General features: G+C 47.4%; 1 protein-coding gene across 3 annotated transcripts in view; it reads right to left on the bottom strand.

Moving 5' to 3' along the window:
- The window catches only part of col18a1a (collagen type XVIII alpha 1 chain a), a 71,885-nt gene that overhangs the window by 12,042 nt on the left and 45,517 nt on the right, over positions 1-14,326 (bottom strand). For all 3 annotated transcript variants that reach the window (XM_086219671.1, XM_086219672.1, XM_086219670.1), the window contains 13 exons: positions 13,646-14,187; positions 11,072-11,161; positions 9,091-9,162; positions 4,975-5,056; positions 3,320-3,456; positions 2,521-2,547; positions 1,552-1,758; positions 1,166-1,192; positions 1,021-1,083; positions 853-930; positions 720-770; positions 484-606; positions 307-369 (listed from right to left, as the gene is read on the bottom strand). In XM_086219671.1, coding sequence (XP_086075797.1) covers positions 307-369; positions 484-606; positions 720-770; positions 853-930; positions 1,021-1,083; positions 1,166-1,192; positions 1,552-1,758; positions 2,521-2,547; positions 3,320-3,456; positions 4,975-5,056; positions 9,091-9,162; positions 11,072-11,161; positions 13,646-14,187 — 1,562 coding nt within the window. The remainder of the gene's footprint in view (positions 1-306; positions 370-483; positions 607-719; positions 771-852; positions 931-1,020; positions 1,084-1,165; positions 1,193-1,551; positions 1,759-2,520; positions 2,548-3,319; positions 3,457-4,974; positions 5,057-9,090; positions 9,163-11,071; positions 11,162-13,645; positions 14,188-14,326) is intronic.

Here is a 14,326-nt window from a genome sequence, read left to right on the forward strand (position 1 = left end):
GCTATACTGTAGTTCCCAACTGTGGCTGCCCCTGATTATGAAACCATGAATCAAATCAGATTAATCATCTGATCAATATCCAAATAATCATTTTCCATATAATCTTTAATTGATTATTTAGATTGTTCATTTCTTCTTCAAAAAACAACAACAACAACAACAACAGATTTTCTTCTGGGAATTTAAAGCGGAAAAAGTCAGCTGATGCGCGTGATCTCGGGATGCCGACTGCCTGGACGGCTCACTACGACCGCGACTGAGACGGCACACAGATCTGACCGCAGTTGTTCTCAACAGGTGTGTTACCTTGTCCCCCTTGGGACCAGGAGCTCCCGGGAGGCCGTCAGTACCTGGTAACCCAGGCAAACCCTGCAGGTGCAAAGATCAGGTTTAGCCCTGAGGCGGTGATTGGGTCAGTAAAATCAATCTGCCGGGATGATCCGACCGGTTCTGGTGTTAAGGGACAAATACACTGACACCTACAGGCGAGCCGGGCACACCGTCCTTTCCTGATGGCCCAAATGCTCCAGAACCTGATGCTGGACCTGTTGTAATGGGACCAGGAGGACCAGGTGGACCAGGTGGACCAGGTGGACCCGGCAGTCCCTACACAGCACAGACAGAATCAATTCACAGTTACCTGTAATATCTTGGATAAATGTACAAATACATTCTGGGGAAAAAGTGATTTATAATTCCAAAGTTCTGAGTGTTCTCACCCGAACTGAGTCCAGATCAGAGAACCCTGAACCTTCCATGTCCACAAAAGTCTGAAATATATTCACCCAGGTCAGCTTTATTCAATTCATGATTCAAGAGAACAGGAAGTAACTGAAGGCAAGATTCACTCACGGATCTGAGTCCTGGTCCTGGGGGTCCGGGAGGACCTGGAGGCCCTCTGGGACCAGGTTGACTATCTCCACGGTCTCCCTGGATACAGACGACTCATTAAGAGTTGTTCATTTGACCATCACGTTTACTGACATGTTCTCATGTCGAACTGAGTTCTGCTCCTCTCACCTTCTCTCCCTTGAGTCCAGGATCCCCAGGAGTTCCAGGGAAGCCCCGGGGTCCGTCAGCACCCTGAGACCAGGAAGCCAGAATGTTTCAAAAACTGTTGATCAGCTCTGATAAGTCATGTGACTGTGAAACTACAACAACTCACTGTTTTTCCATCTTCTCCTGGATCTCCCTGCGACAGTAACATACAAAACAAATGATCGATAAACAGGTAACTAATCAATAAGCAGGTAGCTAATCAATAAGCAGGTAGCTAATCAATAAACAGGTAACTAATCAATAAGCAGGTAACTAATCAATAAGCAGAAAACTAATCAATAAACAGGTAACTAATCAATAAGCAGGTAACTAATCAATAAGCAGGTAACTAATCAATAAGCAAAAACTAATCAATAAGCAGGTAACTAATCAATAAACAGAAAACTAATCAATAGAAGTGCCATCAGACACTTGATTTTGGGGGATTAGTTACAAAAATGTACTTAAACAATCTGACATATTGATGAACACATTCAGTAACAGGTCACTAACTGGCTCCCCATCAGCTCCTGGTGGTCCCAGGGAGCCTGGGACACCTGCTGGTCCAGGTGGTCCTCGGGGTCCAGGTACACAGGAAACAGATGAGCCGTCTTGACACACTGAGAGCTCGGGTGCTGGTCCGGGGGGGCCAGGAAGTCCCGGGGGACCGGCAGGGCCAGGCTCTCCCTTCTTTCCTTGGTAACCGAAGCCTGTGGTACCCTGAAGACATCGTTGAGGAAGCAGTTAGACCAATAACCGGGCTTGAGACCTGTAGACCTAATAACCTGTAGACCTGATGACCTGTAGACCTGATGACCTGTACACCTAAGACCTGCACACCTGTGGACCTGGACACCTACAGACCTGTAGACTTTTAGACATGCACACCCAAAGAATTGCACACCTGTAGACCTGCACACCTACAGACCTGCACACCTACAGACCTGTACACCTACAGACCTGCACACCTGTAGACCTGTACACTTACAGACCTGCACACCTGTAGACCTGTACACCTACAGACCTGCACACCTGTAGACCTGCACACCTACAGACCTGCACACCTGTAGACCTGCACACCTACAGACCTGCACACCTGTAGACCTGCACACCTACAGACCTGCACACCTGTAGACCTGTACACCTACAGACCTGCACACCTGTAGACCTGTACACCTACAGACCTGCACACCTGTAGACCTGTACACCTGTACACCTCCAGACCTGCACACCTGTAGACCTGTACACCTACAGACCTGCACACCTGTAGACCTGTACACCTACAGACCTGCACACCTGTAGACCTGCACACCTACAGACCTGCACACCTGTAGACCTGTACACCTACAGACCTGCACACCTGTAGACCTGTACACCTACAGACCTGCACACCTGTAGACCTGTACACCTACAGACCTGCACACCTGTAGACCTGTACACCTACGGACCTCAGAGAAGTGAAGAAGATCATCGGTAACTCACCTTTGCTCCCTTCTCTCCCGGTTCACCCTGGAGATTTTAAGACAAAACAGAAGCGTCAGTTCCAAACTTGAACAATAATCAGCTGTTGTGAACGCTGCCGGGCTGCTGTCCGAGACGACCGCCACACCAACGCAGCCAGGCTGGATTAGGAGCTGGACACAAATCACAAGCCTCCTCTTGTCATCACACTTCTTCTTTAACAGATGCTAACAAAACCACATTCCTATTTTCATTGCCACTACATTTTACTGTTTTAAAGCAATGACACAACTATGAAACAGAGCCGGAAACAAAACGACCAAACAAAAACCTTTCAACAAGGTCATGTGACAACATCACCACAAACGAACGTCATCTGTGCATCTGCTGGGATTGTAATGAGCTCCTCCACACACAGGTGAGTGGCGGAGGGCACCGCCTGCACCAGCGGGTTGATTAGCCTTCGCCTGAGTGAACGCTGAAGTTCCTGCGCAGCAGACACAGTCGTCTCATTCACCTCTGAGTCCGTCTGTCGTTGCTTTTTAAATTTGGATGCAATTTTTTGTTGTCAAGTATTTCTCAAACAGTGGCTTGTTTAGTCTGGGGAGGCTGGGACAAAAGAGGCCAACTGGCAGCACCCAGCCTTTATGTTCTGATATCTGATCCTGGATCAGCTCATCGCCAGCAGCAGACGCACATCGACACCGCGGCCGGCTCATTGCCCTCTGCACACGTCAAAGGGAAATGACATCATGACATGGTCAATGAACCAACTCCAGACTGCCACCCGCCAACTGAATGAAAGCCAGAATATCCGAACCTTCTCTCCGCGAGCCCCCCCGCGCGAGCTGGAGGAAGCGCTTGAACCCGCATCTCCCTTGGGCCCGATAGGACCTCTCTCTCCTTTCTCTCCTCTGTCCCCTCGGTCACCTTTCTCTCCTTTCGCGCCGGCAGGCCCTGCGAGACAGAAACCAGGAGCAGAGCTATTAATGAGAAGACCATTCACAACAGGAGGCTCATCTGTGCTCCAGGAGACCAGGAGGAACTGAAGCACACGCGAGGGGGGGGGGGGGGGGGGGGGAATCCAAGCGCTGCTCCACCTGTAGCATGGATGAGCTCACGGAGCACGAGCGGGCGCTGATGTTATGTTTAGATGAACCAGAGTCTTTCAATGCTTTCCAGAACAAAACGCTTACAACAGCCCACATTTACAGTAGAACTGCGGCCAGCATGTGTGACCCCCCCCCCCCCCCCACACACACACACACACACACACACACTCTCGTGTTCTTCTTCCCTGCTCACGGTGCAGGGTTCAAGTCCAGCGTGGACGTTTCTGTCGCCGCAGATTCAACAGGCACCTTTCATCTGCTTTAATATCCCTGAGGGAAGCGGTAACCATCTTTGCTCTTCTCCACTGAGCTCCTCTTGACCTCCCCTCTGTCCGGGACATTAGCCTCAAAGGCCAGAACAGCCCCCACCCCTTAAACATGTCTATCACATTAATCCAGACCAGGTCCGGTCCAGGTCCAGGTAGGAGTCCAGACCAGAGACTCTGGAGGAGGCTGCATGTCCCCAGGCTGATAAATCCTGCTGACTCCACAGAAACTGAAAGCTGTTGGACGTCACTTGTTGGACGTGACGCAAAGACAACTGCTGAATGAATCTCCAGACCAACGTCTGTGTCCACGTGTTCCTTGAATCCGCGCAGGGACGCCAGGAACGCTGCTTCGGTTTTCAGCTACTTTTGGTGTCCTTGATTCTCCATCGGTTTGCGGATGCTCTTTTCAAGGGTTAGAAATTTGCCTTTTTCTGTCACACGCCTGTGTTTGTAGACGTGCATTGTTCTTATACTTTGTTGAGGTGGGAAACAGTAACAGGAAGTGTCGAGTGATGAATGTACATAAGAGGAGTAACTGAGACCCGCAGTATTTCATGATTGAGCAGTTCCTGGTGTTCTAGGTACTACCACTAGATGGTGCTGTCGTTTGATTGGCACCACCGGATAGTGAGGATAGAGAAAGAGCAGGTAAATCATTTAAAATGCCATGATTCAAGTTATTTATGAGTTTTTTTTTTCTTTGTTTCTCATCTATTCAGCCAGACAGAGGAGGCAGCCCAGACCACAACCTGACAGCTGCCCAGGACAGCCACCAGGGGGCCTCAGTGGCTCTGGTCTGGGATCCATTTGATGACATTCAAGGTCCTGCCTCCTTGTCCATGGAAACATCTTTGACAACTTTGCTTTCATACCAAGAAGTTTCATTTCGCGATAATACTCATGTCCACTAGATGGAGACATTTGCTAGTAAATCTGTTGAGGGCAAACTGACTGGCAGTCCGGAACATTCAGGTTGTGTGAATCCTGCATCAACGGCGTTCAGCATCGTCCGGCAGGTGAGCTACGTTCCATGTCAGCATTCTTGTAGACAAGCTGGTGCTCTACTCTTTACATCAGGTGAAACAGGGACTCACCTGCCTGTCCTCTCACTGCCACCTCCTCTTTCCTGACCACCGGTGGCTGCTGGATGGGCCGGGATGATGGAGGAGTCGTCTGCTTGATCAAAACAGAGACACAGAGCAGTGAGCCATGTTCACCAGGGGAAAATGATTCCATGTACAAGATGAGAAGTTTGCACGGAGGCTGAAGAACTCCAGGTGAGGAGCTTCTTCCATTGTCTGCAAAACCCTGAGCATCACAACAACCTGGCGGTGACGGAGACACCTGGAGAGTTGCTCCTGTGATTGTTTGCGCCACAAATTACATGGACTCATATTTGTGTGAGGGGGTTTATGTCGGTGAGGGCTTGAGTTCTCCGGGGCATCACCTTACAGCTGCAGGAACGTTTCCAATCCACATTTGCATGTTTCCCCGAGTGTGAGGCTACAAACCGAGACAACATCAGGGGCGCAGCACGAGACAGACGAGGCTGTGGTGTCACTCGGATCCACGAGTTCATCAAAAAAGAAGAATTTGAACTGAATTTCTTTCATCATTCTTGCATCCATGTGGACTTTCTTGCTCCTGAACTGTTTGTCCTCTCTCTCGATTCAAAACTAAACATGAATTTAGATTTTGTTCCACACATTTGGAAACACCTCCCATCCTCTCCAACTCAGCTGTGTTGATTCAGTCTGTTCTGCTGCTGCCTTCCATGCCTTCATCACATTTGGAACGACTGATTCACGTTTCTCACAGCAACGTAACCCTGAAACTCAGACTGGGGTTTTATCTTGCTTTTAAAACTCACTTTCTTTTTATGTACATTGTTTGTATTCCATGGAACTGTGTCATACATGTGTACTGTACATATGAGAGTGTGAGTTTCGTGTGTATAATATATATATACTGAATATATATATATATATTATACACACACACTCTTCTTGTAACACCTTCATTGTGTTTGTGTCTTGTGAAACGTGCACTTTGGACCGCCTTGTTGCAAATTAACTTGCTAACTGACAACAGAAGGGCTGCATATATTAGCATATTTTGACTGAACCACTGTTAAATGGATCGTCTTCAGCTTCGCCAGTGTTGTCATGTGATCGACGTTCAGCTCTTGTTCATGGGCTGATGAAGACACAACTACAGAAGAAGAGGAAGAAAAGCACTGGAGGCCACATCCAAGCCTTACTGGTCAAATCCGCCCCCCCCCGCCCGCCTGTAGCTCATTCCTCATGTGTGACGCTCTGACTGGTCACCTGTGGAATTCAAGCGAGGAGTGTCATGAGGAATTTCAGAGGAGGGGGCAACTGAAGGGGCAGCATGAAACCAGAATTGATTATTAACCCACCCCCACCCCCACCCCCACCCCAAACCACCACCCCCACCCCCACCCCCACCCCAAACCACCACCCCCACCCCCACCCCACCCACCCGCTGTGTTGCATGGCGCTGGCTATGCTAAGAATCCAGCCGGACCGTTATTGACTGATATGATGTGATGAAGAATATCCTTCACCTATCCGTCTCAGCTGGGGCTGCTGGGTGGGAGGCGCCGGCGGCGTTGATGGATTTGAACCAAACAACCCCTGAATGTGAGGGCAGGTATGCGGCTCCCTGAGCAACCGACGTATCCCAGCTCTGCAGTGTTGTGTCACGATTTCGCTGCATTATCAGGAATCCGTTTGGTATCTGCACGTTTTCGCAGTTGGCCTCAGGAGGAGGAGGACAAGGTGGATGTTTCGAGAAAGAAGCGTCGTCTTGGCTCTTGAATGAAGCTGCAAACCCACTCAATAACTTGTTATTTTGCAATTTAAACGTCTGAAAAGCGTGTAAGCAGTGCAGCAGTGGCCTAAACTTTGCAAATTCACAGGATTGTGCAGTGTTAGCAGCCACTGCTGCTACAAACAGCATCTCAGTGTTTTGGAAACTGAGAGGAACCAAACTGATGAATGTTTGCAACGTTGACATTATGAGCCTGAATTCTGTTTATCTCTTGGCTTCACCACATAATCTGTGAACAAAGAGTGCATTCTCTCAGCGTCTCTGCCGACTTGATATGAATAAGAGGTGGTTTTGTACAGAGTGACAAACTTTTCGGGCCGCAATAAAAACCCAAGTGGCCCATTTGCAGATCTTCAAGTGATTTCTTTCAGGCGAATCACATCACAAATGGTGGAAAATGCCTGCAAACAAGAAAAGTCCTCTGAGCTTCCCCCACATGTAGCGCCCCTAGCATGACATATTTTTGTTGGCCAACAAGATGTTGGCATCGCCACGGTTCCCGTCGCTCTGGATAAGCACTGAAAATGAGCTCTGTGGGGAACAAAAGTTGACGAGACTTAAAAGTTTTGTTCAGCCGATCAACTTAACGTGTCATGATTTATGAAGTGTGAACGCAATCGCTAGCCGTATAAAAGCTAACGTCAGTACGACTAGGGAACTACACCACCTCTCCTCGGCTCCTGGCTTGAACAGGGTAAAGGTAAAAATGGCAAAAATTAAAAATTCAGGATCTGCCTTTAAATTCGGAGGCCCCTTCATGAGAATCGGCCCAGTAGCTTTGACACGTTCCTGCTGACAGTAAAAGAAACAAACAGAATTCCCTGGTGCCTCTTTATTTACGGTCCATTCAGTAGACGAACAATTTCATTTTGAAGGCTAATGAAATACAATGGGTGCCTGACTCACCAATCAGGGGGAAATGCTCTCAAGTGACCGTTTGTTTTAACACCTAACATCCTGTTAAGATTTATGCTCCACAAATATGGGCTTCCTCCTGAAGGGGACACTTAGATTGCAGCAGTGACACCTAAGGATGAGAGACAAGCTCCGCCGTCTATCACCACGAAATTCCTGGATGACAAAATGGAAAGATTCACTTATACTCTCTCGGCCGGGCCTCTGCCCGGACTTGCCTCAGTCGCGCTGGTTCCACGGCCTGCGAACAGACATCCTATGGAAAAATATTGGCAGGTAGGCATTAGGTGCCAGCTGTTGTCTTAGACGCTACATTGAATATCACGCTCATAAATTCCCAGAGATGGAAAACCCCCTTGTAAAAGAGCAGCTGAATCAAGGTAGATGAGGCAACAATGTCCAGGCGCAGGGGAGAGAGACTTCTAGCAGGAGGCTCAGGCAGCTCCTCCTCAGGGCTGACAAAGACACTTGGACGAGATCAAATTCATCTTTTTTTTCTTTTCTTTTTTTTTAACCTCGCTACTATAGTTGTGAGTGGGAGTTGATGTGTGTGGGGTGGCGGCGGCGCAGAGTGGAGGTTATCTCTCCAGGATGGGAGTGGCTGTCTGTCAAATCTCATTGAGTGTCAGTGAGAGACGGAAAGCAGAGCGAGGAAGACAGAATGAGAGAAGAGTGACAAAAGGAAGGAGGAAGAGACAGAAACATAGAGTGGAGCTTTGACCTCTGACCTCGGATCAGTTTTGAGGTGTAATTTAAATGATCATCATCCATCAAATAGGGTTATAAAACTTGAGGCGATGGGTTGGAGTGACCTTGGTGACGATGTGGACTTCCTCTGAAACACCAACAAAACAAACCAGCCATTTTTTTCCCCAGAGAAGACAAAAGTTGCCCGTTTGACACAAAGGCAAGAGGAGGGTCCAAGGAAACTCTCAAGCTGGGTTCTAAGTTCCAAAACACCGAAAGGAAAACGATGAGAATTGTTTCAGTTGTCACTGTCGACAGTGAAACAACTGCTATGCAACGACATTTGTCCTTGAAAGGATAACTCACGTAAAGGAACACGCCAAAGTTTGGGAAACACATTTCTTGCCATCCCCCACAGAGGCAGGAGAAGCGCTAGTTAGCTTAGCATAGTGAATGGTGGTGGTTGGGAAGTGTTAGCATGATCATGAGGTCATATTATAGCTTTTGTCCAAGGTTCAACAGAAGGAGACGCAAAAGACCAGGAGGGTAAAGGATCACACCTCCCTCACGCTGCATGACTGAGACCCACAGGCTCATTGTTTAAGTTGGTGCAGCCAGAACTGATACAGCGATGAAAACCTGGTGCTGAAGGAACCAGGTCCCGCTCTGCATCGGGGTCCCTGCTGGACTACTAGCTGCTCATCGCTTAACGCCGACAAACTTCATCAAGACAAAGAAGTGACACGTCTGCCTACCGTCCACGTAGGTCTCTCCCCGGCTGGTTTTGATACTCTGGTTCCCTCGTAGCCGCTTCCCTCACCTGAACCCTGAGGACACAAATCATACATTCTACATCTGACATCAACAAGATGTTTGCTTTCTTCACCGCACCTCAGAACTCATTTACTTGATTTATTGGTCAAAATCATCGTGAGGTGCAGCACTTGAAGACACTGTTTCAGAATGAAACACACACAACTGGCAAGAGCCCAAAAACGTTCCTTTCATTTGTCTTTCCTTCTGTGGTTGCTGAATAATCTTTATAGCCATTTTTAATAATCAAACATTAATATGGCATCAAACTTTACAGGTTTGAGGTTACACGAGAGACAGGGCGCATCAAAACAGGACAAAACGGCTTTGACTCCTGAGGGTTTGTATCCAAAGACGTCCATCCAGATTGAATGTGTTGATGTGAAGCTCTAAAACACAGACACACACTCACAAAATGGCATGAAAAAACCACACACAGTCAAATGCACACAGGTTGATCAAAAAGATCAATCATGTTGATTGGATCCCATCAAAAAAAAGAAAAGCCTGCGCTGAGCTGTTTGCCTGGTTGAAGTTGAACTCTGAGACGTCTGCAAAAACATCATTGTGTCAAACGCTGGTAAATCAGATTATTGAAGTGATACACACTGGAGATACCTGGAGTGTGTTTGTACAGCGGAAAACAGCTGTGTGTGTGTGTGTGTGTGTGTGGGGGGGGGGGGGGGTATCATTTGCGATGAAAGGCACATCCTGAAATGAGAAACCTGTCATTTCCACTCGGTACGTGATTTCCCATCTGATCCAAACATCTGAAGATTCGATGACATCATGTGGTAAAACCTGGAGTCTTCTGGTCATCGGAGCAGCTGCCATGTTTTACTAAACAAGGGCGACGCTGCTGGTGGGCTGTGGGCCGGCACCTGTGTTTGTCTGGGTGGTCGGGGTCAGCGTTAGAAGACTCCTGTCTGCTGCAGGTTTGATTCTCACGGGTGACGGGGGGTAAAACGTCCTGGAAAACCACTCGGGTGTTCACGGCGACTTCTGATTTATCCGGCAGACTTTACAGTCTGGTGCAAACGCAGTAAAACGATAGGTGTCATTGCAGCCCTCTGCTTTTGTCCACATTTTAAACAGCACATGAAACACCAGGATCTAAATTACCGTGTGAAAGAGTTTTTACTTGGAAGACAGCTGGAAAAAAGTTGGTTTACCGATGAAGAAAAACGAAGATAAAAATGTTTAAATCACGACATCACAAAAAGTAAAGGAATCTGAATGTCAGAAAGGAAGCAGTGTTGCTAACACTAGCTCGCTGCTCTTGTTAGGAGAGGCGTAAAGGTTAGCTCTTTGCTAAGGGTAGAAGTGAGGCTAACACTAGCTTGCTGTCCCTGCTTGTTCTTAGTAAGTTGTGGTTGAAGTTTTGTGGGTTAATGGTCTGCAGCAGGCAGACTTGGGAGCACTCTCGTCAGGTAGAAGAGGTGGATCATGTGCTGAATGAATGAACTCACAGTAAAACTTGGAAATAAATAAGTAGACTTCTCCTGTCTTTTGACATGTTCACTTTTTTATAAAAACTAGTGAAAAAATATTTTGGGGGTCTTGTAGGACCCGATGGTGATGGCTGGCAACCTTTTTTTTTTTTAAATACTGGCAGGTAAATGGTTAACTTTACTTCATTTAATTAGCTGCACAGTAACTGTATATATAAAAAACATCTTTTCAACACATAATAGTATCATACAGTGTGAAATATATATTTAGCATTGTGTGTATTATCATCGTTATATATCAGCTAAATCCTTTGGTAAATGGTTGTCCCTTTAAGAGTGTAATACTTTGATTTGGTGGTAATACACGCATTGTGTCTCCGCTTCAAGCAGTACTAACAACGTCCTGCCGTCCCTCTGAAGTCACCCTACAGAAGGTTACGGTTGTTTCCACACGTGATTGGTTGACACTCACAATATCGGAGTCATCTTCGCCCTCGTCTTCTTCACAGTGCGTCTCGGCAGCGCGGGGGTCTCCCACCACCCTCAGCTCACTGATCAGCCCCTGTTACAGGACGAGAACACGGATGTTTGATGATATGATCACACACACACACACACACACACACATGCAACTGTCTCACTTTTACAGTACAATTTTGGATGGTTATCTAGCAGCGAAGGATGTTCGGGAATATTTTTCTCAGGGAATTCCCCCTTTCCATAAATTCAGAGGCGCTATTGATGTCGTCGGCTTGTGAAGTGCCACTATCAGCATCTGATCCGCGTTCCCACACAGGACGGCGGCAGACGGCGTGGATGCTATCGTCCTGCGGGTCACAGGGTCGTTAGCTCAGTTTGAAGAGGTGATTCTTTCTGCTGCCGAGTTATTTGGAGTGTCAAATTGATTTATTGAAAAAGCTTTGAAGATAAAGTCTCTGTGAAATTTTGACCCATCGCAGGCTTTTATTGGCTACGATACAAACTGCTTGAGATAAATGGTGAACTGTCACTGTAGCATGTGACTAATTTTCGGAAAGAGAGAATATCCACCAAAAAAACCCCCCCCCCAAAAAACCATGTACGATGTCAGAAAGGAATGTCCACTTTCACAAATCCATTGTGTAAATATTTAGATGCCAAATTAACTGGACCAGACCTCAGGACAGAACATCAGGCCGTCAACGGGTCAACAAAAAGCACAAACTACCACCACAAGGAAATATACTAGACCACAGATGATGGTGAGTTACAGCCACAAAATAAGCACTTGTCATCGAACAGGCTAATAAAACAGATTAAATCAAGTGGTACAGCTGGAAGAGGAGGCAAGAGATGATATTTCAGCAGGACATACACTTTATTTCAAGGGCTTGAGCCAGAAGGGAAGCACTCTTTTAGATTCGGGACATATTTAGCAGTGTAATTAGCTCTTAAATTCACATTTATCTAAAAATATTATCTTTTCATTGAAAAGAGTACAACCATGCTTTCATGTCTCTCCTGGTGCAAGTTAGTCAAATCTAATGGCGCCTTTGACTGGCTTCAGGGACTCAATCTGACCTTCCAGCAGAATAGAGAGCACCATTGTACATTTAGTGAGACTGAGAAGGGAAAACTGCTTGGAAAATGACCACGTTAAAGCTGAGTATGATGGTTTTGTAGAACTACATTCTAAAAATTTGATCTGAGCGAAGCCACAGTGTTTTACCTTCAGTCAGTATGTGTCGATGACGTTAGACAGTTGACTTATTGTGTTATTCCAACAAAAACTGCACTTTCAGAATAAAAGTAAATGCCTTCAGTGGGGTTTTTTCCGGCGTTTGTATCCGTGCAGACCCTACGACATACCTCTGGGGTGAGCGTTTATTCCTTGTGTACAGAAATGAATGAGGCGACGAGCTCAGGTAAGTGGAGGAGACGGTATTGAAAAGAAATCTGTAGGAAATGTGATGAGGTTGACCGGCTGGTCTGTGTGGAGTTGAGATATTGCAGACTGATTTACGCTTCAATCGATGGCCAATTGGCCCAAAGGCCGGGTACGTCCCCTAAGTCAGGATCAAGCAGGTGGGTTAGCGGTGGGCGTTGGGTTGACCAAGAGTTATCAAATTATCTTTAAAAGGCTATGAATTTGAATCCGCTGTTCAACAGCTTGAAAACTAGTTTGTTATTTGACACAAAAGATGAGCTGGATGAAACCAGACCAGACCACAGGGACACTCCGCCCTCCACCGTCCCAGAGGCAGGCGCACTTTGTCACCAAATCGACTCTTCCCCACTCAAGTGTGCTGGAATGACAGTGCGCGTGTAGACCCAATGTGTTAGCAGGAAGAATTTGACAGGACTGAAATGAAACACTCTCCATGAAGGTCATCCTCGGGTTGCATGTGTTCTCCCTGAAGGTAGCGGAGAGTGAGCCACCATAACCCTTTAACAGCTAAGGTCAGCAGCTGTGTGGGTCAAGTGCTGTAAATCTGCAGCAGGTAAGTGACAGATGTTAATTATTACCCTGCTTTGAGGGCTTCCAGTTATTTGCAGATGACTCTTGGGAGGACGGGAAGGTGACTTTTCGATCACAGATCTGCATCACGACATTCATTCAGCTGCAAGGTTTCAAACCTGTCAGGAACAAGCCTGCAGCGTCGGCATCAACCAATCAATGAACACCCACTTGTGGTTCCTGCTGCGGCGACTAAATACCCCCCCCTGAGGAAGGTGCTGTAAAGGTTCCTCAGAACAGACGAAAACCGTTAGGAGTTCCTGTGCTGTGGACATGCCAGAAAGGGGGTACTTCCTCCAACAGTTGGAGGAACCGTGAAAAAATTCACCCGATCCAAAAGGGGCCTATTCATCAGTCAATATTAACAGTACAAATAAGAGGTTTGGGAATTCTGTGGACTCCAGTGCAAGAGTTAGTTTGACCAATTTAGTGCAAACCAATCATGCAGGTTTTCTTGAACTACTAGTGAGGCACAACTTTCTTAGTAATACATGAATTTACTGGGCCTGAATATTGTGTTCCTGGAATCGGTTAGACCTGTACACATACCAGGAACTTATCAGGATCAGAGCCTCCAGCTTGTCCGACAAAGACGCCAGCACCGGCCTCCAGCTCCATCTCATCCGGGGACCTTTCGATGCGCATCACCTGAGGGACGGTCTCACAGTTGAAGTAGAACTTCACACGGTCATCCTTCACTGAGATTGCAAAGCGGTTCCAGGTGTCCTTCATGGAGGGTACTGGGAACTTGGCAGCCTCATACGACCTTTGTGAGTCGGGTTCTGTGTAGTACAAGATGACGTTCTGGTTGCCGCTCTGCACAGCCGACAGCTTCACGCCCACGTACATGATCTGCTGCGAGGCATCGGTCACGGAGAAGACGACGCCACCCCGGTCGGAGGTGGGTTTCAGGTTGAATATGAGGGCAAAGTCCCGGAAGAATGGGCTTGGCAGGTGGGCGCGTGCGAGCTGGCCCGTGTTAGCAGCAGGACCGAAGACATAGGCAGGGCTGTCGTCCGGCCCGTAAACTTGGGTGATCTCACTTGAAGGAGGATCCCCGATCAGCTGCAGCAGGGAGACGCCGCTGTCTTCTAAAGAGGAACAGAAACAGCACGTGAGACAACAATCTGTATAGAATAAGGCGCAGGTTAAAAGGGAGGGCAGCATGGCAAGGAATGGTGTTAGACCAGGTTCTAGTAGGTGGGTGAGCGTGACTGTGTCTGATGGAGC

This window comes from Aulostomus chinensis, chromosome 12, assembly GCF_037954235.1.
Source record: "Aulostomus chinensis isolate RoL2024-O1b breed Wild chromosome 12, RoL_Achi_v1.0, whole genome shotgun sequence".
In the NCBI taxonomy this organism is placed as follows: domain Eukaryota; kingdom Metazoa; phylum Chordata; class Actinopteri; order Syngnathiformes; family Aulostomidae; genus Aulostomus; species Aulostomus chinensis.